The sequence below is a fragment of the Macrotis lagotis genome, chromosome X (assembly GCF_037893015.1).
Source record: "Macrotis lagotis isolate mMagLag1 chromosome X, bilby.v1.9.chrom.fasta, whole genome shotgun sequence".
Classification (NCBI taxonomy): Eukaryota; Metazoa; Chordata; class Mammalia; order Peramelemorphia; family Peramelidae; genus Macrotis; species Macrotis lagotis.
The window spans coordinates 537,497,506-537,521,910 of record NC_133666.1 but is presented as its reverse complement, the minus strand read 5'-3'; the positions used below and the strand labels follow the sequence as shown (position 1 = coordinate 537,521,910).

The 24,405-nt window shown below is 33.6% G+C and overlaps 1 protein-coding gene across 1 annotated transcript in view; it reads left to right on the top strand.

Annotated features, from left to right (window-relative positions):
- CNGB3 (cyclic nucleotide gated channel subunit beta 3) overlaps positions 1-24,405 on the top strand; it is a 140,507-nt gene that overhangs the window by 73,176 nt on the left and 42,926 nt on the right. The window contains exons 9-11 of the mRNA XM_074206446.1: positions 10,170-10,311; positions 13,259-13,418; positions 18,468-18,565. Of these exons, the coding sequence (XP_074062547.1) occupies positions 10,170-10,311; positions 13,259-13,418; positions 18,468-18,565 (400 nt within the window). The remainder of the gene's footprint in view (positions 1-10,169; positions 10,312-13,258; positions 13,419-18,467; positions 18,566-24,405) is intronic.

Here is a 24,405-nt window from a genome sequence, read left to right as displayed (position 1 = left end):
GTAAGCAAAAAGAAAACACCCAACTTTAAGCAATTACAATGGGAATAGAGAAGAAAGGGGTTCATCTTCAGAGGAAGATACTGAAGCAAAAATACCCTCTCCTACCTCAGAGTGATGTCAGATGGCTACCTGCTCAAAACAAATTCATAAAGGAACTCAAAAAAAAAGACTTTAAAGGGGGCAGCTAGGTGGTGCAGTGGATAGAGCACCGGCCCTGGAGTTAGGAGTACCTGAGTTCAAATCCAGCCTCAGACACTTAATACTTACCTAGCTGTGTGGCCTTGGGCGAGCCACTTAACCCCATTACCTTGCAAAAAAAGAAATAAAAGTAAAATAAGAGAGATTGAGGAAAAGCTAAAAAGGAAATAAAAACAAAATAATAAAAACAAAAAAAAATTTTGAAAAAGAAATAAAACCAGCAGGAAAGGAAATATAGAATCTTAAGGAAGAAAATTACTTTGAAAGCTAGAATTGGACAAGGGAAATTCAGTGAAATTATAAGAGATCAAGAAATTATAAAACAAAAAATAAAAAATGAAAAACCAGAAGAGGATGTGAAGTACCTCAAAAGAAAAAAACAACTAATCTGGAGAACAGATCAAGAAGTATAATTGAACTACTACAATCAAAAAAAGAGAATCTTGATACAATAATACAAGAAATATTTTTTAATTGACCTCAAGTGTTAGAATAAGAGGAGAAAGTAGAAATAGAAAAAATTTACCAATCACTACCTAAAAGAGATCCTAGGAGAAAAACTGATAGGAATATCATATCCAAATTCCAAAAACTCCAGATTAAGGAGAAAATACAAAAATGAACAAGGAAAAAGGTCACAAGACTTAACAACTGTTACATTAAAAGACATTTAAAGGAACATTATGAATCGAATTACAAAAGAACTGGGGTATGGCCAAATATATCATACACACTAAAGTGTAATCTTGAACAAAAAAAAATTGACATTCAATAAATTGCCAAACTTTCAGTATTTTGTTGTCAAAAGACCTGAACTTACGAGAAAAATTTGACCATCAAAAACCAAGAGTAATATAAGGCAAATATCAAAAACTAATTACAAGGGACAAAATAAGGACTAATTGCTTACTAGCAATATGTCCAAGATTGTTTTTAGTAATGGGTAGTTCAAAGGAAAGTTTGGAGTAGAGCTGAGTAAGATAGAATTCTTAAAAACAAAATGGTTTAGGAAAAGATTTTTTAAAAGTTATCATCTTAGGGGTAACTAGGTGGGGCAGCTAGGTGGCACAGTGGATAGAGCACCTGGCCCTGGCGTCAGGAGTACCTGAGTTCAAATCTGACCTCAGATGCTTAATAATTGCCTAGATGTGTGGCCTTGGTCAAGCCACTTAACCCCATTGCCTTGCAAAACCTAAAAAAAAAAGTTATCATCTTATGCAAATTAGGTGTGAGAGGAAAAATTGATACAGAAGAATTAAATGGGGAAGAAGAGCTAGTAGTTTGGAAACCTGCCTCCTCAGGAATGAGTTAAAGAGGGAACAATACATATATGTGTTTGTATATGTGTGTATGAATGTATGTACATATAGAAGAATATGAAATTCTTTAAAATTCAGAAAGAAATAAGAGAAGGGCATAGGGAAGTACTGAGTTAAAATGTGAGAAATAGGATAAGTGCATATTAGAACGGGTATAGATAAATGGGGAAAGAGTATAGAAGGGTGTTTAAGGAAGGAATTCTTGTAAGCGAAATAGGTTAAGGAATAAGAGGGCAAGAGAGTAAACAGAAGTAAAAGAAAGGAGTGAGGAGGGGCTGTTACTTTCAGGAAATGTTATAAAAATGAGAGAGACATAAAATCAAATATTTAGCTATCTATGAATATCTATGTATCTATGTATCTATGTGTATGTATGTGGATATGCAAATATATAAAAATTATATATAGGTGTATAAATGTGGGTAAGTGAGTATGTATAAATGTATTTGTATTAATGTCTGTGTGTATATATATTTTTAATATATACATATATATATACATGGATATATATATATATGCTTAATTGTAGCTGTTCTAGGGGAGTTGGGTGGAAGGGGAAAATAAAATAAACAGTGCACAGCAGAGAATGGAAGAAAAACCTACAAGGAAACAAAGAAAAGATGGAAATTTTGAACAAAATGTGTAGTATTTATTATATAGGCTTTCTTGAAATATAAATTTATTGCTTTGTAAATCCTCATGTTTTTCTGCAGACGACATTGTTTTTTTTCTTATCTTACTTAAGTTTAAAATAAAATAAGAAAAATGAATTCTATAAAGTATAAAGTGCTTGTCTTTGAAAATAAAGATATGCAGAGATAACCCAGGACTCATAGGTCTCCCTGAAGAACATGACAAATCAAATACCTGAATCATATACTGCCATAAATGGTACTATAAAACCATCCATAACATTCAAATTCAAGCCGCAAAGTGTTGATTAATCAAGTCCATCAGATAAGCAATAGAAGGGGGAAAAAAGCTTGACCCTGAACCACTTAACATTTTATAACATGTTATCAGTGAATTGGTTACAGTAACAGAAGACATGTTTACCAAATTTTCAAATGACATAAAGCTGAGCAAAGTAGCTAACACATTGAATGGCCAAGTCAAGATTCAAAAAGAGTTTGGCAGGCTAGAGAATTGGACTGAATTTGAACTTTTTAAAGTTCAAATGGATGGAGTGCCAGACCTGGATTCAGGCCAAGTTCATTACTGCTCCAATAACATTCAGCAACTAAGATAATTTTTGATAAGCTGAAGACAAGGGAAAATGTGTGTGTGTTTAACTTAAGTCAATTAATTTTATCTTTAGATTGTGAAAGTAGATAAAGAAAGAAAAAGTTGTATCTGTTCTAAGGGTCTGGCATTCCTTGCAGTAATTAGGTGGTAAACTTGAGTGTACCATGCCCAGAAGATACTATCTTCATTTATCAACTAGGTCCCTCTTGATACCTTCAGAAGGTTCATGAACCACTAACACCTTTTCCACAGACATTGCAAATAGTCCCTAATGGGGCTTAGTTTGTCTTTTTCAAAAGACTGTAACACGTCAGTTCTAAGTATAGTATAATCTCCAATGCTTCCAGATTGCCTTGATTTCACAGTATTGTTGTCTTCCCACAGCATTAGCTTCTTTGTTTCACTGAGATCATTCTGATCTAAATGGCTTTGAGAAGTTCCCTTATGATCTCTCCAGATCCAGATCTGACAGTATAGCATGTCTTGTCTACTTTAGTAGTATATACTACTATTACTATAGTAGGTATATGTAGAGTCAAGGCAAAAGATGCCACTTGACAAATAGCCTTAGCTATGAAAAGGGAACAGCAAAGTAGGACATCGCCCAGGACACTCACCAACACCCGTACTGTCTTTAATCAAATAAATTTGGGGCACACAAAGCCATTTTCATGGCTAAAGTTCAATACTTCTGGAAATAAGGTGGATTACACCAAAAAAATATGGAAAGGGAATAAAGGTTGTCTATATTCTTCCCAAACCTAGTGCCATGCTAAACATGAGGAAGGAATCATGATTTGATAGTGTCTCTTCAGGCTCTTGACTAAAAGATTTCTCCTGGGTTTAACAATGTATCTTACTGCTTTAACTCTAATATATGAACAAAAATGTGCTCTGTTTACTTACACAACAGATACCAAAATGGGGGAAATTCTCCTCCAAGAGACATAGTTGGTAATATAGATAATTTATAATATGGTTATCAGTTCAATCCCTTATCTTCAAATTTGATAAACTGATATCAAGGCCATATATTCATCTGCTAGCTTTTTCTGTAAGAAAATAATAATAATAATAATTATCATTGTTTTGCAAAGCGTTTTGCAAATATTTCATTTGGTCCTCATAACAACTCCAAGAAGTAGGTGCTGCTATTATCTCCTCCCTTTTTACATTGAGGAATCTGAATGTACAGAGGTTAAGTGACATGCTTAGTTCCAAGCTAGTAAGCATCGGGGATAAATTAAAACTGAGATCTTCTTAACTCCAATTCTAGTGTTTTACCCACTGCAGCACCTAGATGCCTAGGGAAAAGGGGAGAGGATGGATGACTATAGTATTCCATTTCTAATTAAGTGAAAAGTAAAAAAATAATCATGGTATTGATGGCAATCTAGTTTTTCACAGTAATGGAGAATTTGTTTCCCTCAGTTTCCTCTTATATCCCAGATATCTTGGACCTAAAAGACAAGTTATCAAATACATTCAACTCACAAGTCTAGAACCTAAAAGCCATGATTATCATGAGCATGAGCATAATGATCACGATGATAGCAACCTGAAGTTTTATGACATTTTATGGTTAAAAAGTGCTTTAAAGGGAGTGGCTAGGTGGCACAGTGGTCCTGGAGTCAGGAGTACCTGAGTTCAAATCCTACCTCAGACTACCTAGCTGTGGTGGCCTTGGGCAAGCCACTTTAATCCCATTGCCTAGCCAAAAAAAGTGCTTTAAAAAAACATTATATAAATATTATGTTATGGAAAACTCAGTCATAATCTAAAATTTTGCATTGTACTTTTTTTGAGATTCAGGTTTTGCTTGTTATTTTTATGGTAGTAAAAAAATGAATCTGTAGCAAGGTTTTGGTTGCTGAACAAAGTCAAGGAATATCCTTAGATGGGAAGAAAAAGACCTTGGACAGTATTTGTAGTAAATTTGTTAATTTTTGTTTTAATAAACTATTATATTGAACTCAATAACACAGCATTCAAAAAACCTGAGACATTGACTATTTGAGGAAGAACTCCATGTTTAACAAGCACTACTGAAAAAAAGTTAGGCAAAAATAAGATTTGGAATAGTATCTAATGCCTCTCTATCCATTCTTTGTATATCTTGTATGTACATATTTATTTAGGTGTTGCTTCTATGTTGCAAAATAAGGTCCTGGATGGGGGCAGGGGGCCAAGGATAGTGTTTAATGTTTCTTTTTAATTTTTATTCTTTACACAGAGTAGATGCTAAATAAAAATTTACTGACTGTTCAAAATGCACTCATAGCATATGGTCATATCATAAAAATTTACAAAGTGGTATGATCACTCAAATCAAATCACAAAAAATATAAGGATAAATTGGAGATAATCTCAGTGGAGAGGCACTAACATTAAGAAGAACCAGGAAAGGCTTTTTTTGCAGAAAATGAAATTTAAGAAAAGACTTGAAGAAGGTCAAAATAGTTAAAAGACAGAGATGAGGAGGAAGATAATTCCAAGTATGGGGGGCAGTCAATGAAAAATCCCAGTGTTGCTAGATAGAGCATCATCTAGCAACAAGGTCAGAATCACTGAATCACAGAGTACATAGAGGGGAATAATATCCTAGAAGATAGGAAAGAATTATGAAGTTATGAAGAGTTTTAAAATCAATCAAAGGGTTTATTTGATCCCAAGGCAAAAGAGAACTACTAGTGGGAAATGACTAGGGAAATAACATGAACTGATCAGTTATCTTTACTAAACATTGGTCATAATAGATAAAATATGGGACAACTAGGTGGAGCAGAGAATAAAGCACCAGCCCTGGAATCAAGAGGACCTAAATTCAAATCTTATCTCAGACACTTGACACTTACTTGCTATGTGATCCTGGACAAGTCACTTAGCCCCAACTGCTTCACAATCAAAAAATATAAAAATAAACAAATAATTTCAATTATATACAACTGAAAATATTTTTGTCTTTTTTTGAAGAATCAATATGGCCAGGACAAAAATGGAAAATTTCAACTAAGAAAAAATATTTGCCTCAAACATCTCTGATAAAGATCTAATACTCAAAATAAAATAAGTAAGGAAAAACACAACTGTACAGTATCAAGAGCCATTCCCCAATAGATAAGTGGTCAAGGGATATGAACAATTAATTCTAGAAGAAGGAGGAGGAGGAGAACAAAAATGTGGCCATATTCAGAGTAGATTTTTTTATTTTATTTATTTTGTTCTGAAATTAAGAAATATAAGAAGCATTTCTATAACAGTAGAGAAGGAGGAAGAGGAAAGGAATTTAAAAAATTTAAAATGAAAAAAGAAATTTCAAATTATAGTAAAAAATGACTAGTATTCATACCCTTTGATCTAAATATTTACCAGATATTTGCTAGATATTTATTCCTCAGAAAGAAAGGTTTCATATATGTGAAACATCACACTACTCATTGTGGTAGCAATGAAATATAAAGAAAGAAAATGCCTACCAAATAGGGAAACCTAAGCAATATAAATGTTATAGAATATTACTGTTCTATAAGAAGCAATTAATAGCAAAACATCAGAGAAACATGGAAAAAGTTAGTTAAGTTAATACAAAATGATACAAAATGGGGTAAGTCAAACCAGGAAAACAATATTCAGCAGTATAAAAATAGAATACAATAGATAGATGATAGATAGATATATAGATAGATAGATAGATAGATGATAGAGCAATTCTCTGAAGTTAAGAAGATGAATAAAATTTTAGAAAAGTTAGATATGACAGAACTCTGGAGAAAACTGAATGGGAATAGAAGGGAATATATCTTTTTCTCAATTGTACATGGCACCTTCATAAAAACTGACCATGTGTTAGGGTATAAAAACCTCACAACTAAATTTTAAAAAAGCAGAAATATGAAAATTTTCAGATCCTAAACAATAAAAATTACATTTATTAAGGGGCCATGAAAGCATTGATTAGAAACTAATGGGAAAATAAATAATCTAATCCTAAAGAATGAGCTGTTCTCTATTTGGTAGGCATTTTCTTTGTATTTCTTTGCTGCCGCAATGAGAGTTGTGATGAATATTTCAACACCAAAACTTTCTTTCTTTCTTTCTTTCTTTCTTTCTTTCTTTCTTTCTTTCTTTCTCTCCTTGACTTCTGAAGGATAAATGTCTAGCAAATCATGGAAACAATAGCTTCATTTAGAGAATGACAACTGAAACAACATTCTAAAATTTGTGAGAAGCAGTCAAAACAATATTTTAGGGAAAACTAATATCTCTAAATGCATATAGCAATAAGCATGAGAAAACACAGATCAGTGAACTGAGCATGAAACTTAAAAACACTAAAAAAATAACTAATTTAAAATCTACATTTAAATACCAAAATGGAAATCCTGAAAATCAAAGGAGAAATTAATAAAAATGAAAATTTTAAAAACAAAGTAAAAATAAAACTAGGAGTTGTTTTTTTTTAGGGAGGAAAAAATATAATAGACAAACAATTGCTTACTTTGATTTAAAAGAAAGAGAAGGGAGCAATGAAGTGACACAGTGGATAGAACACTGGCCCTGGAGTCAGGAGCATCTGAGTTCAAATCCAGCCTCAGACATTTAATAATCACTTAGCTGTGTGACCTTGGGCAAATCAGTTAATCCCATTGTCTGAAAGAAAGAAAGAAAGAAAGAAAGAAAGAAAGAAAGAAAGAAAGAAAGAAAGAAAGAAAGAAAGAAAGAAAGAAAGAAAGAAAGAAAGAAAGAAAAAAGGAAGGAAGGAAGGAAGGGAGGAAGGGAGGAAGGAAGGAAGGGAAGAAAGCCAGAAATGAAAAAAGTGAATGTACCACCAATAAGGATAAAATCAAATCATTAGAAGATATTTTGCCTAATTATAAACCAGTAAAACTGACAATCTAAGAAAATTAATAAATATTTGCAAAAATATAAACCACTTTGATTGACAAAAGAGGAAATAAAATGATTAAATATCAAATTAACCAATGGTTTGTCTATTATATTGTTTCATCCCCAAAAACCAACTCCTAGTTTTATTTTAACTTTGTTTTTAAAATTTTCATTTTTATTAATCTCTCCTAGTGCTATATAAACTGACAATCTAAGAAAACAAATGAATATTTACAAAAATATAAACCACTTTGATTGATGGAAGAGGAAATAAAATGCTTAAATAACTTAATCTTGGTGGGGGGGGAATCAATGTGCTCCCCTAAGAAAAAATTCCCATGACCAAATGGATTTTAAAGCAAAGTCTTTTTTTAAAAATTTTATTCCTTTAAGGCAATGGGATTAAGTGACTTGGCCAAGATCACACAGCTAGGGAGTTATTACATGGCTAAGATCAGATCTGAACTCAGGTCCTCCTGATCCAGGGTCAGTGCTCTATCCTCTATGCCACAAAAGTCAAAAAGTTTAAGAAATAATCCTAGTACTATATAAACTATTAGAAAAAAACAGGGAAAGAAGCAACAGTAACAAATTCCTTTTGTGAAACAAATATGGTTTTGATACCTAACCAAAAATAGAGAAAGAATTATCTTAATAAATATTGTTGCAAAATTTTAAATAAAATATTAACAAGGAGACAACAGCAATATATTACAAGTATCATATACAATGACCAGGTAGAATTTGTTCCAAGAATGCAGAGCTGGTTTAATATTAGGAAAACAATCAACATAATTGATCATATCAATAACAAACCAATAAAAATCATATAATTATATCAATTATTCTTAAAGTATATGATAGAATATAACACTCTAATCTGTATTAAAAATAAAAACACTAGAAAGCATGGGGATAAATGGAACCTTTTTTTAAAAAAATAAGTAGTATCTATCTGAAAAAGCAAGCATTATCTGTCATAGAATAAACCTGAAACTTTCTAATAAAGGAGTAAAATAAGGATGCCCATTATCACCCCTATTATTCAATATTATACTTGAATATTATACTTTTTAGCAATAAGACAAGAAAAAAAGAAATTGAATAAAATAGGCAATGAAAAAAATAAAACTATCATATGATAATATGCTGAGATAACCCTAGAGAATCAGCTAAAAAAAACTAGTTGAAACCTTTTTTATAATTCACTCAGCAAAGTTGCAAGTTATACTACCAACAAAACTCAGCAGCAAGAGACAGAAAGAGAAATTCCATTTAAAATAATTGCAAACTGAAGTGATGTTGAGTGAAGTGAGCAGAACCAGAACATTATACACACACTAACATCAATATTAGGTGATGTTCAGCTATGATGAACTTGTCATTTTTAGCAACACAATAATCAAAGACAATTATAAAAACCTTATGATGGAAAATACCATCCATATCCAGAGAAGAAATTGTAGAGTTTAAATGCAGACCAAAGCTTACTGTCTTCAATTTTTTAAAGTTGTCTTAGGTATTATGTTTTTCCCCCTCTAATTTTTTTCATTTGATTTGATCCTTCTCTTATAACATGATTAATATGAATCTATATTTAGCATGTTTATATATGTATAACCTATATAATATTACTTTATGTCAGGGGGAGGGGGAGGGAAGTGAGGGAAGGAGAGGAAAAAACCCTAGCAACAAAATGATTGTTGAAAACGACCGTTGGTTGTAATTGGAAAAATAAATAAATAAAATGTTATTTCCTTCAAAAAATAAAAGAAATAAAAGAAAATTAAATAAAATAACTGTAAATAATATAAAATGCTTGTAGTCTACCTGCCCAGACATATCAAAAGATTATATGGACACAATTACAAAACACTTTTCACACAATAAAGAGAAAACTAAACAACTGGAGCAATATTAATTGCTCAAAGGCAAGCCAAGCCAATATAATAAAAATGACGATTCTTCCTAGATGAATTTGCTTTTTCAGTGTCATACCAAACTACCAAAGAATTATTTGATAGAGCTAGAAAAAATAACAAAATCCATCTGAAAGAACAAAAGGTCAAGTATATCAAAGAAATCAACTGAGAAATTGTTAAGGAAGGTAGTCTAGCAATTCCAGATTTCAAGCTATTTATAATGTAGTAATCATTTTATCTAAGGTCAGATTGTTTTGATCATTATTGTATTATAAATAGTATTTTTCTGACAAGAAGGGGAAAGAAGTGGTCAAATTACAATTTACTAATAACATTTTCCCTGCTTCCATTCATCTGATGGCATATATATCATTCTTCCTTGGTTTCTATATTGCGATAATACATAATGATATATATGTGTATGGAATATTACTAGGATAAAACAATATATTTGAAATATATGCCTATTCATATGTTGAAGATAATATATGTTTATAGGTAAATAGCAGAAAGAGCTTACAAGTACTCATCATGGTCTTTCAATATTAGTGACCAATGTCAGATTAAAAATCTAAATGAAAACTCTTTCTATTCACAGGTATCTAAGGTGTTACTACTGGGCAGTGCGAACTTTAATTACCATTGGTGGTCTTCCAGAACCACAAAACACATTTGAAATTATCTTCCAACTCTTGAATTTTTTCTCTGGGGTTTTTGTGTTCTCCAGTCTAATTGGGCAGGTAAAGTAAAAAAAAAAAAAAAAAATTAAGTGCTAGATATATGTTGCATTCATTTTTAATATTAATTTATATTCTTATTGATGTTTGTATTTAAATCACCTTCATTTCCAAATATATCTCTCCATTTATCTAAATCTAGAAGCATTACTTATAACAAAATAAATAAAAAAGAAACAGAAAAAAATAAGAATAAAAAAGTTCCTTAAAATCAACCAACACATTAACTGAGTCTAACAGTATATTTGGTGTTTCACACTCAATAGTCATTCATCTCTCTCATGAAGGGAGGATTGTGCATTTTCTTATCTCTTCTTCAAGATAAAGTTTAATAATTATAATTAAATAGTGCTCAGTTTAATTTTTTACCTTTGCATTTATATTGGTTTAATAATTGTGCATGTTAGAGGCATCTAAGCAGCACAGTGGATAGAGTACCGGCCCTGGAGTCAGGATGATCTGAGTTTAAATCCGGGCTCAGACACCTAATAATTACCTAGCTATGTGACCTTGGGCAAGTCACTCAACACCATTGCCTTGTAAAGACCAAAATAATAATAATAATAATAATAATTGTGTGTGTTGGAAGCTAGATGCAGTGGGTAAGAGTTCTGGTCATGGTAGCAAGAAGAGGTGAGTTCAAATCCCTTCTCAGAAATTTACTAGCTGAGCAAGTCACTTAACCTCTCTCAGTCTGTTTCTTAAAAACAAAATGGAGATAATAGTATCTATTATTTCAGGGTGGTTATGAAGATAAGCTGAGATAATACATATACAGAACTTAGAAAGTCTTAAAGCACCATATAAATTCTATGATATACTTTGCTTTTCACTTTATATAACCCCATATAAATCTTCCGATGTTTTTTCTGAATTCTTCTGTCATCATTTTTGTGGCATAGCAATATGCTATTTTGATGTAATGCAATTAGTTTAGTCCTTCCCCAATCAGTGAGCATCTACTTTATTTGCTATTCTTTGCTTCTAGTTCTTTGCTAATGTAAAAAGTACTATTATAAATATTTCAAGTGTATATTGAAACTTTACTGCCTATGATCTCCTTGAGGTGTTTGCCCAATTATGGAATCCCTGATCTTAGTCACATTCTTATCATAATTCCAATTCCAAATTGTTTTCCAGAATTGTTGGGCTAATTCATAGTTCTACCAACAGTCCATTAAAATGCCAATCTTTCACAGTCCCTTCAACTAACCTATTCTCATCTTTTGTCAATATTTGTCAGTTTTCTAGATATAGGTTGTTTTTTATTTAAATTTCTCTTAGTAATCATTTGGAGCAATCTTATGTTTAAGAGCTTACAATTCTTATATGATTTGTGTGTTTGTTATCTTTTGATCACTTATCCATTGCATAATAATTTGTCTTATACACATTAGTGTTACTACCATATAGATTTTGGATATCAGAACCTTGTCAGAGGTTTTGATGAAGTTTCCTCCATTAACAATTTTCCTTCTTATCCTAGTTGTACTAATTTTGTTCATACAAAAGCTTTTCAACTTCATCTTTCAAAAGTAATCATGTAATTACTTTTGCATTCATTGCTATCCCTTATTGGTTAAGAGTCTTTCCCCTAGACAAAGCTATGAAAAGTACTCAAGCTCATTCTCTTCTATTTTTTAGTGGGATTACATTTAATATTCAGGTTGCATTCCATTTTGAGCTTATGGTGAGATTGGTGAATTCCATTTTTAATAGCACTATAGAAAATGTTTTGAGGCTACTTGAAAAATATCCATGTTTTACTAAAAACATTACATACACTATCTCATTTAATCCTTACAATAAATCTATGACATAGGTACTTTATTATTCTCATTATACAGATGATGAGACAGACCTAGAAAAATTTAATGACTTGCACATAAATGTGCATACATGTTAAGAATTGCTATTTGGATGTAGGCCATTTGTACTATTTCCACTCTACATCTAGGTTCTGATTAGTTCAAATTATGAATCCTGTGAAGTGGTAACATTATTTGCACTATTTCCACTGGACTGGAACTTTTACCAGATTTACATAATTATAACTTTGAACATATGTGACCATTTCACAGGATTTATGATTCTCACCAACAGGGACCTGACCATAGCACACTATGTCTGAATAACTAATAATAAATACTATTTGACTTTAATCCACTCATGTGTCTTTTGTAGCACAGTTCCTGGACTAGACAGAGGAAAAAAAGATCCGTATAGTCTCACCACCCAGCCTCATATTAAATACCACTTGTTACCTAGTTTAGGAGAGAAGTGGGAGATGAATATAGAGAATTAAATTATGCATCTGTTTCTTGACAAAGACCTTAAAGAACAGACTTGATTTAGAGTGAATTTTTGCATCTTAATCATCAGCATCCATGAATTAAAATGTAATCATTCCTTTATTTAGTATCATAACAGCTGAGGATAGGTGAATAATTTGAGCATATTTTAAATCTGGGTATATACTATTCTCTAAGCATAGTCTTATTTAATATTGTACAAATGGCATAAAACGAAAATGGGAGTTGTCAATTATCCAATGAATCAGGATTATTTAGACAGCCAACCTACATAATCCATGTACATAATTCCACTTGGATGTCTCACATCTGGACTGGCTAGCTATTCTGCCAAGAAGTTCCTAAGCTTCCACTTCATTCTGCTACCAATTAAGATCATGTTTTAAAGCACTTTAGTGGCAAATAGGTGATATTTATAACTGTTTTATTCCTCCCTCTTCCCCAGATCCCATATAATCACAGTCTATGGGATTTTCAAATATAATGGCCCAAAAATCAGTAAGGAGTAAGAATGTTATCAAATCAAAAGATTAATTTCATACAACTTTACTTTTTTAGTAAAAAATATAATTTACAATAACTGATACCATTTATAGAAATATGAAAAACATTAGAAATGATGACATTTATGTTTTCAGATGAGAGATATCATTGGAGCAGCTACTGTCAATCAGAATCACTTCCGCGCCTGCATGGATAATGCTGTCTCTTATATGAATATGTATTCAGTTCCCAAAGGAGTGCAGAACCGTGTTCGGACTTGGTATGAGTATACTTGGGCCTCTCAAAGAATATTGGGTAGGTATTTCTAACAGAGAGTAATAATAGCTTCACTATATACCTCTTAGGGTATAAACCCTAAACATCAAGAATGTGTGGATTTCTATTTTATAATTAGAGAAAAGTACCTAAAAGGATCTTGTCAATGAAAGAAGTAAAGTTCCTTGAAGTCACAGATGATTTTATCTTTATTTTAATATTCTCATTTTCTATTTGGGGTGTATGGGAGTGCAGGGAAAACTAGCTTCCAAGCCCTTTTCAAGGCGGTTCAACCACCTTTGGTGTCTACTTCTCACCCAACTTTTACTTTTGGCTCCAAGAACTGTAGTATGCACAATAGCCACACCTTGGTAAACTATTTCAAGGGTTAAACCAGATTGAGCAACAGATCACAAGTGAATTGGGGGTGTGAGGGTGGGTGTCTATTTAAGCATGTGAAGGCTTCCATTAATGGAGTGAGCAGATGAGAACATTTTGTTTCAAAAGCCATGAAGGCAGCAACTCCATGAAGCAGACGTAATGAAGCACTTAGAGTTTAATTAGACTTTGAAGATATCAAGGTCATTCACTGCAACCCAGAGCATCACTAGTCTTCTTGACTTTTGTCTTACCACTTGAACTCTGAAGACTGTGGAAGAGAGAATGAGACTGACATCTTCACACAATTATGCTTCACTCTATTTCAATTTATGTGCAAGCAAAAAGACCCAAAATCCCATACCACTTTACCATTTTTAACAACTTGTAGTGACAGGAAAGGGAAAAGCAACGGGAATGGACATGCCCTGGGAGATATAGTCACAACCCTGAACACAGTCAGCTCAGAGCATAGGTTGCCTTCACTGGGCTGAAGCAGTAGTGGAATTTGACAGTCCCTGGTTGTAGGAGCAAGTTTTTTAAAGGACCACGCTGCTCATCTCCTGGTGTGAGGAAGGTACTAGAAAAAGTGTCCTAAAAATTGTCTGCTTCACCCAACCTTTGATGACTTACTGAAGGAGATGGGGATCCTATACAATGGTCAAAATACAAAAAATGTACAAAAGTTTTGCAAAGCTACTCCACTGATAATGGGTACATGAAATGTGTACATGCCTGTAGATAACATGAAATATAGTACACCTTAAAGACTTGTCTTTAACAGATCTTATGAAAGAACTCAGTAGGTATAATGTCCAGATAGCAGCCCTGAGTGAAACAAGGTTGGCAAATAAATCCACTTTACCAAACTCAGAGCTGTATAGATTTTCATGTTTTTTCTGAAGTGGCCACAGTAAAGGGAAACACCATGAAACTGGCATAGGTTTCACAATCAAAACTAAACTTGTCAACAAGCTTGTATATCCCCAAAAAATGAGTGAATGAAAGACTCATGACAATGTGGAAAGCTCCATGCCACCATCATCAATGCCTGTATTTCCACAATGACAAATCCTGATGTGATCAAAGAAAAGTTTTACAAAGCACTGACAACTCACATCATCAACATGCCAAAAGAGGACAAGCTTATAGTCTGGACATCTTGAATTCAAGAGTAGTCATAGGCTACTGGAGCCAGAAACAACAGCAATGATCACTTAGTATTGAAGACTTGCCCATCTCATGACCTAATCACTAACACAGTTTTCTATTTTCCTAAATGTAATAAAACAGCTCCTGGTCTTGATTCTATTCCAGCTGAGATTTACAAGGCAGGGGGTCCTCTGTTCATACAAAAGTTGAATGAAATCTTCCAGGTTATATCACATGAAGAGGGTATCCCCCAAGGGGTTCAAGATTGTTCCCAAAAAAAATGCTTCCACTGTCCATCTCTATAAAAGATGGGGAAAACATGGTGTTGTAAGAATCATAATGGTGTCTTCCTTTTAGTCATTGCAGGCCAAGATTCTTGCCAGAGTCCTTAATAGGCTGATCCTTCACCTGAAGGATGGTCATCTACCTAAGAGCCATTGTGGTTTCAGTAGTCTGTATGGTGTTGCCCAAAAACTCCAGGAGAAATTCCAGAAACAAAACAAAACATTGTTCATTTATTTGACCAAGGCCTTTGATTAGAGGATAATGGCAAAAGTTGGTTAACCTGGGGGGCAGCTAGGGGACACAGTGAATAGAGCACCGGGTCTGGAGTTAGGAGGACCTAAGTTCAAATCTGGCCTCAGACACTTAATAATTACCTAGTTGTGTGACTTTGGACAAATCACTCAACCCCATTGCCTTGCAGAAAACAAAAAAAAAATGGTTACCCAATGTTCATCAATTTAATGACAGCATGCTTGCACTGGTCTGGATGATGGACAATGTTCTAACAGTTTTCCATTCACTAGTGGAGTGAAGCAGAATTGTGCACTTGCTCCCATGCATTTTTTAGCATTATGTTTTTGGCAATGTTGTCAGATGCCTTCAACAAGGATGAAAATTGCATCAAGATCAACTACTACACTGTCAGTAAATTATGTAATTTGAAAAGGCTATAAGCCGAGAGTTGGTATGCAACTTTTTGCTCACAGATGATTGTGCACTCAATGCAGTCTCTGAGACTGAGATGCAATACAGTATGGATGATTCTCTGCCATTTTATTACCATTGGCCTGACAATTAACACCAAGAAAACAGATTCTCCATCAACCAGTATCACACTATCCATATATGGAATCATAAGTTGAAGCAAATGGAGAAATTCTGAGTACTGTGGATAAGTTCACTTACTTTGGAAGAATATTTTCTAGGAATATACATATAGATTTTGAAGTTGATACTTCCATTGCCAGAACTAGCTCAGCATTTGGGAGACTCTGAAGGAAAGTGTTGGGAAGATATATTACCTACCAAATTGAAGTAATACAAAACCATTGTGCTGACCTCATTGTTGCATACCTGTGAAACCTGTACAGTAATAACAGTGGCACGTCAGGAAACAGATTCACTTACCTGTGAGTCATTTTGGGAAGATTCTGAAGATCATCTGTAAGATAAGGGTCTCCAGACACTGAGATCCTTTCTCTAGTTGAACTGCCACATTCATATTTCAGAGAGTACAATCCTGATGGGTTGGCCACTTTGTTTGAATGCCAAATATATATTTGCCTAAAACACTACTTTATGAAGAACCCTCACAAATCAAACACTCACACAGAGGTCAAAAGAAGATTACAAGGACACTTTCAAGGTCTCTCTGAAATACTTGGAATCACATGCTTAACATGTCCAGCATGGCCTGCCTGTATCAAACAAGACACTGTGCTCTATGAGCAGAGTAGAATTGCAGTTGTTTGAAAGAAACATGAGAAGTGCAGATTTAGAGATATCTCAACTCCAAATGTTCACATGAACTATTTGTACTCGACTGGTGACAGAGCTTTCAGAGTTCATATTGGTCGGATCAGCCACAGTCAGATACACTGTCCCTTGACCTCAACATAGTGATGTCATTTCGGTCCTCTTCAAAACATGAATGCTTATTATATATAACTGTATTGATTGGAAAATATTCTATAAATATAAAAGTTATTATTATTCAAAGCATATCCTATTCTTTCTTCTTTTAGGTCAAAATAAAGGCTAGTTGAATTTGAGAAAAGATAATCTCAAAAGTAAATAATTCCATAATTATATATGTCTTTAAATATATACAGTTTTTATATGAGAAATTTACTAAATAGGAATTTTTTTTTCCTTAAATAGCTAACCAGATTTTCTCCAAGGCTATTTTATCACCCCACCCTCAGGGAGTTCAATAAGTATATGTAGAAAGATCATAACTTTTTCAAGTAAGGAAGTGGCGGCTTTAGTATATTAATTGGTATCTTGGTGACCTTAAAGAATTAATGCCACTGGGTGGCCACAAGTTGTTCTATACTCCAGAGTATTTTGCAGTATTTACGCTGATAAATGGTATCCTTAGAGTCAAACTCTCTGCCCTAAAAAGTTCACTGAGAGAAAAATAAGGCAGTCTCTTAGTGCCTCTGGGAACCATTGGATTTAAAGACTAGAAACTAACCTCTGGCAGTGTTTCTCACTGGTGATGAAGGCTAGCACCCTCTGTTTTCCCTACTGTTCTCTCTCTCTCTCTCTCTCTCTCTCTCTCTCTCTCTCTCTCTCTCTCTCTCTCTCTCTCTCTCTCTCTCTCTCTCTCCTCTCCTCTCCTCTCCTCTCCTCTCCTCTCCTCTCCTCTCCTCTCCTCTCCTCCCTCTCCTCTCCTCTCCTCTCCTCTCCTCTCCTCTCCTGCCATCATCTCCTTGGAGAATGGGGTCTGGGGAGGAAGTACCTATCTTAAAAGAACTCTTAGAACTTACCTACCTGAAAGGAAGTAAAGGAGGATAGATTTAAAAGAATCAAGTTCCTTCTTGCTTTCCTTAAAATACTGTCCCAATGCTCTATGACTCAGCCCCTAAGGCAAAATAATGAATTATTACTTTAATTCCATTAAAAAATTGTCAGACGGAATCAGTGATTGGAACATAACGTGCAATGTTCCCTCTTCTACAATTCTCAAAAAAACATCTGGAATTTCAAAATTAGCAACTTGCACAAATTCATGTGATGTTAGCACCTATAATTAAGCTATGTCATTTTTCATACATTTTATTTGCCTGAAAATTTTGTGTCCTATTTGTACTCCTATAGGAAAAAAAAGTCTGGGAAAAGTTATCCCTTTGAGCAGATAATCATATTGTTGATAGTGAATATAATTCAATTATACTTTGTACTGTATTTATATTGTATTTTTCATTCAGAAACATTTTCATAGGTAGGTTCACATTAACCATTTCACTGATGCAGAAAAAACTTATCCTTAACTCTCACCATTTTATAGTTAGACTCATCAGCAGAGCCTAGTCTAGAATATGGGTCTCTTGACTTCCATCCCAGCATTTTCTCTGATGGCACATAGTAATACTTTACAAATTGTTTATTCTTTCTACTTATTGAACATTGTTTCCATAGATGTGCACTGATATCGATAAAAATAATACACTAATTGTAGTTGCTCTATTTCCTTCATCTAAACCTGTTTATTATATAATGTACATTTCCATTTTGGTGAATATGTTTAAATTTCTTTTTTTTTGGAAGATGAGTCAGAATTCCTGAAGAACCTGCCAATCAGGATGCAATTGGCCATTGCCATTGATGTGAACTTCAACATCGTGACTAAGATCGACTTGTTCAAAGCAAGTGTTTATATAATAAGGCATAATATACCATAACTGGGGTCTGTAGAATCTGAACCATGATCACTTTAAAGAAATAACTTCTACCCTCAGATGTAATAAGCTCAAAAATTAAGGGTATATGTAAAAGAAAGTCACTTGCCATCTTTTTTCAGTCAAGCTTCCATTTGCTTTCCTTTGTCTCCTTGCCTTTATCTCCTAATTAGAACCAGGGAAGAAGTGATTTCTTCAGACTGTCAATTTAATTTGCATTAATTTAAACATAATTATACTCTATAGTGCATATGTAAAGTTATCTGACTTCTGAATCTGCCTTAGCCATATCTATTGAGCCAGACCCTGGTTAGGTCCAGATGGACTCAAAGATCCCATTATTAAACTTAAACATGTCTCCCATTCTGAAGGCTTTGGAATCTGAACTCTTAAATTTTTCAGGGGATTTTCTTTGCAGTTTTTATAGAAATATTCTTCTTTTTACACATTTGTATAACTGGGATTTATTTAAGATCTTTAAATTCTTATATACTTTACTATGTATAACTTTAAGGGGGAAATAATAAATAGAGAGTTAGATAGCCTTGAAGCCTCTACTTCTTAATTTCTCTGGCTTCCTTCAAGACTCATTTCAGAGCCCTTTTTGTTCCTCCCAACTGCTAGTATTTTCCTCTATGAAATTACTTTAAAGTACATATATATAAATGTTTGTATACTGAAATTTATAAAATATATATTTAAAACATATGAAATATAAATAAAAATCATAATTATAATAATAGCTAGAATTTAAATGGCACCTTAAGGTTTGCAAAGCACCTTATAAAAATTACCTCATTGGATCCTCACAACTTCCTGAGAGTTCGGGGCTATTATCTCATTTTACAGATGAAGAAACTGAGATAGACATTGTTTAAGTGACTTGCCCACCATCACAGAGCTAGGAACTGAGGCTGGATTTGAATATAGGACTTCCTGACTCCAGGGCCAGTATTTTATCTCTGTGCATCCACCAGTGTTTTTATAACTTATTTATATGTCTCCTCTAACAGACTGAGCTTCTGCAGGACAAGCATTATTGTTTGAACCCCAGCATTTAGCACAGTGTTTGGTATAGTTTAATTTAAAGAATTCTTCTTGACTGATTGACAAACTAAGAACTTTATAAAAATTAAATCCAATAGAGGGTCTATTTTAAGAAGTCACTGGACTAAATGTCTATGTGACAGGTTTATATCATTAGGTGGTATGGAATTATATGATCTCCAAAGATCCTTTTTTACTCTCAGAGTTTACAGTCCTAAGATTAATTAATACAGCAGAGTCTATTCAATAGAGAGAGTTAGCTGGTCTTAGAGTCAGGAAAACCTGGGTTTAAGTCCCTCCTCTTATATCTCATCTTCATCATCATCATCATCATCTTCATAATCACTACCAGCATTTATTACCATTCATAGAGCATTTACTATATCTAGGAACTGTCCTAAGAGCCTTGCTATTATTGTCTAACCTGAGTCAAACAACAACCCTGGAGGTAGATGCTATTACTGTCATATTTTACCAATGAAGAAAGAGACAAATAGAAGTTAAATGACTTGATGAGTTTCTCACAGCTAATATCTGAGATCAGATCTGTAGTCTTTCTAAAGCTATTCTTGCATCATGAAGTTGGACATACTAGACATATGATCCTGAATAAATCATTTGATTTGTGCTTTAAATGCCTCTCTCACAGATGTGAAAATGGCATCAACCTACAATGGTAGGGGTAGTTACCTCATATAAGAGTTCTTTTTTCCAATGAAATCATAGATCCAATCTTTATTCCTATGATTAAATATAATTCTTTACAGTTTAGATCTCTTAAAATGTATTGATAATTTAATGAAGAAATATTTATTATGCTATTCACTTACTTTTATTATTTAGTATTTGCTTCCTTCTTTGGATGAGAGGTTTTAAAATCAGAGAACAGTAGCTTGTATGAGATTATCTCTCATTTTCAATATGATCAGACCTTGGTCACTCAGATTTTTTTCCCATTTTTCTTTTAGTATGTATTCCTTGAAATCCATAAAATTTGTATTCTGCAGGAGATGTAATTGAAAAAATCAAATATTCATTTGTTAAGGCTCTGTATAAATTGAGTTATTATTTCCTAAAACTCCCATTAAGGATCCTGTTTTTTCCAGAAACACCCATTTATATTTATATTTTTGCTAAATGAAACACAATTCCATATAATCATGGTACAAAAGAGCTGGAAAATAGTTCAGGTATCATTTTATCCATGAATCTTAGTTAAAATATCTCTGACAAATTTCCAGGTCTTCCTGAAGATCTAATATGATGGCTTTTCTTCCATCTATCATCCAATTCATTACCTCCCAAGGCAGGCAATTTCGCATTAGTACAACTCTATTAAGAAACTTTTTTTCTTTTTTCTGGTCAAAATCTGGCTCTATAACTTCTACATGTTGGTCCCAGTACTGTCATTTTGGGTCCAGTCAATTAAATCCAAAAGTATCAAGCCTCCATTAAAAGCCTACTCCATGCAATGACACTATATGAGGGTCAATGTATATGTATGTTTATGTAAGTATACACGTGTGTATGTATATCAGAATGTATGTGTTTACATTTATAATACCTATAAAATCACCATTATCATCACCCTGCCTCATAGAGAGGAGTATTATACCTTTTTTCTCAAGAGATCTCTTCAATTAATTCACAGAATCACAGAATCTGATTGGATAGTAATTAAGAGCCATTTGGTATAATGTACCTAAATAGGCATCTTCTATATAACATCCCCAATAAGAGTTCATTCATTTTCCTCTTAGAAGACATCCAGCATCAGCATATTCTATGTCCTCACAGTCCTAAATATTGGAAAATTTGTTCTTATAGAGTTAAAATCTTCTTTGTAAATTCTTCCCATTGCTCTTAGTTCTACTTTCTGAGGATGAGCAAAATATGTCTTTCATATAACAGCATTTAAGATACTAGGCAACATTTATAATGTCCTTTCTAAATCAAACTTTAGCATAATAAAAATTCCCCATTGCTTTAACTAATATATATAGAATGGTTTTCAGTCTTCTCACTGACCTAAATTTGAGTTTATCTATGTCCTTCCTAAAACATGATGATAGATCTGAAGCAATTATTTGGGATATGAACTTATTGGAGCAAATTAAAGAGAGATAACTTACTTTCCTCATTTTGGGAATCATGCTTTTGGTAATTCAACCTGATCACACTAGCCTTTTTGGCTGCTATTGTCACATTACTGACACATAATGAGGTTAAAGTGAGTTTTTAACATTAACTGTTGTTTAATTGCCCCTTCCTCAACCAATACCATTGATTTTTTAAACCAACTTTAGGAATTTTACATTTATCCATATCATCTCATTTTTTTTAGATTTAGATCATTATTCTTGCTTGGTATACTTTTTGGATTACATATTTGACATATAACATGTTATTTATGCCTTCTAATATTGTATTAACTCTGAATTTGTGTGATACATATGTCTTTATCCAAGCAATTTATCAAAATGTTGTATAGCTTAGGTCCAAGAATAGACATATATCTAGGGGACTCTACTAGAAACCCTTCTGCAGGTTCATAAATCAATTAATCACTGTTTTTATAATGAGTCATTCAATCATTTCTGAGTACACCTAGCTTTATCTTTGAGTTTTGAATTTAAAGTCAACTAAAAGCCTGAAGTTTTTTGCAATTAAACTGCTGTTCTTCACAATTCCCCTATTTTGATTTTCTGAAGTAGATTTTTTAACAGAATGGTAGAGCTTTAAATTTATTCTTTTCATATATCATATTAAATTTGCTCCTATTCTCTTAGCTTATCAAGATCTCAGCAGGAATTATTGCAGCAGCCTGCTGACTGGATTCCCTGCCTCAATTCTCTCCTCTTCCTGTTCTTCCTACTCAACTGTCAAACTGATCTTCTTAAAGTACAAGTCTGACCAAATCACCCCCTTATGCAATAAATTCCAGGAGCTCCCTATTACTCCAGCATCAAATAGAAAATCCTTTCTTTGACTTTTAAGTTCCATTATATAACTTAGCCCCTTCTCATCATTCCAGTCTTCTTCCACATTCCCTCCTACATGCATTGTGGTATGTGACACTGACCTCCAAACTATTCCTTGCCCAAGACACTTCATCTCTCAACTCCAGGAATTTTCATTAGTTGTCCTTCATTCTCAAAGAGGACCAAAATGACATCACTTTATTAGAATCAAGTTATACTAGGTCTGACTGTGATTGATCAGACCAATACAAATTTGGAATGCTCTACCACATTTTGGGCACAAATAGTCCATGTAAACGTAAGGGGTGGTTTCTCTAAATTTGCACATTTTGCATTTGTTTTGAATTGCTTCAAATTCTGCTTTGTTCATAGAGCACAGTGCCTTCTTTGATGTGGGCATGCCATGCTGGGCAGTCCTTTGCCAGCATCTTCTATGTTTCACAACTAATTACCAAGTTTTTCTTTTTTAAAAAAATTAAGACAATAGGGTTATAAGTGACTTGTCCAAAGTCACACAGCTAGACAATTATTACGTGTCTGGAGTCATATTTGAACTCAGGTCCTCCTGACTCCAGGGCCGGTGCTCTATCCACTGTGCCACCTAAGTTGCCTGCCCCCACAAAGTTTTTCAAAGAGACCTTGAGAGTATTCTTATATATCGCTTCTTTTGACCTCCCTGTGAGCACTTGTGACTTTTCATTAAAATAGTCTCTTAGACAAGCATTCGTTCGGCATTTGAACACCGTGGCCAACCCATCCTAGTTGCACTCTCTGCAGTACAGCTGGATGCTTGGCAGTTTAGTTCAAAAGTGGCCGTCAATGTCCAGGACCTTATCATATCAAGTGATCTTTATACTCTTCCTGAGACAATTTAAATGGAAGCGATTCAGTTTCCTGACATGGCACTGGTAGACTGTCCAGGTTTCACAGACATATATCAATGAGGTCAGCACAACGATTCTACAGACCTTCATATATGGTATCATTGAAAGAAAGCCAATCCATCTTTTCTTTTTTTTTTGTGATTAATACTCTTTTTTTCTCCTTAATAGAATTTATGAATCCTATCTAAATGCCTGCTTTCTCCTTAGATAATTTGACTCTAGGTCTGGGAAAATAACCTCAAACCTACCACATCTAATAATCCTTTCTTTACTTCTCTGTGTCATTTGCTTTAACCTCATCTCACACATTTTTCAGAAAGTGATCTTTTACTGCTTTCTCTTCTTCATCAGTAGAAAAATTGACCTGCATCTTGCATATGCACAGTTGTTGCATGACACAACTCTCTAATCACTAGATGTCTCTCATCCTGAAGAACAAGTATCCATCTTGCCATCCAAATTTGTTGATCCTAAGATATTCATTTCTCTGAAGTTATTATCACTGTCCATTTATCCCACCTGTTGGATAAACTTAGGAGAAAGAGAAAACTGCTAAAGGGTAAAACAAACAAACAAACAAAAAAAACCTTCGGAAAGAGTGTTTTGTTGCTGTTGCTGTTGCTGTTGTTGTTGTTGCTTGGTGTTTGTTGCTATTTTTTAATAAGAAACTTTCATTTCCCTAACTACGGTTGAAATCTGTAGTTGATCTGTAATGAACATTCATGCCAGTGATCTAATACAAATAGTAGCTATTTGACCTCAGACTCAAAGCATCTCATTACTGAAAAGAACCTAAGTATCTAGTCTAACCTATATCTGAAAAAGAGAATCCACCCTACAACCTACATGACAAATGTCATCCATCTTTTCTTTTCTGTCTTCTCACCATCTGTCA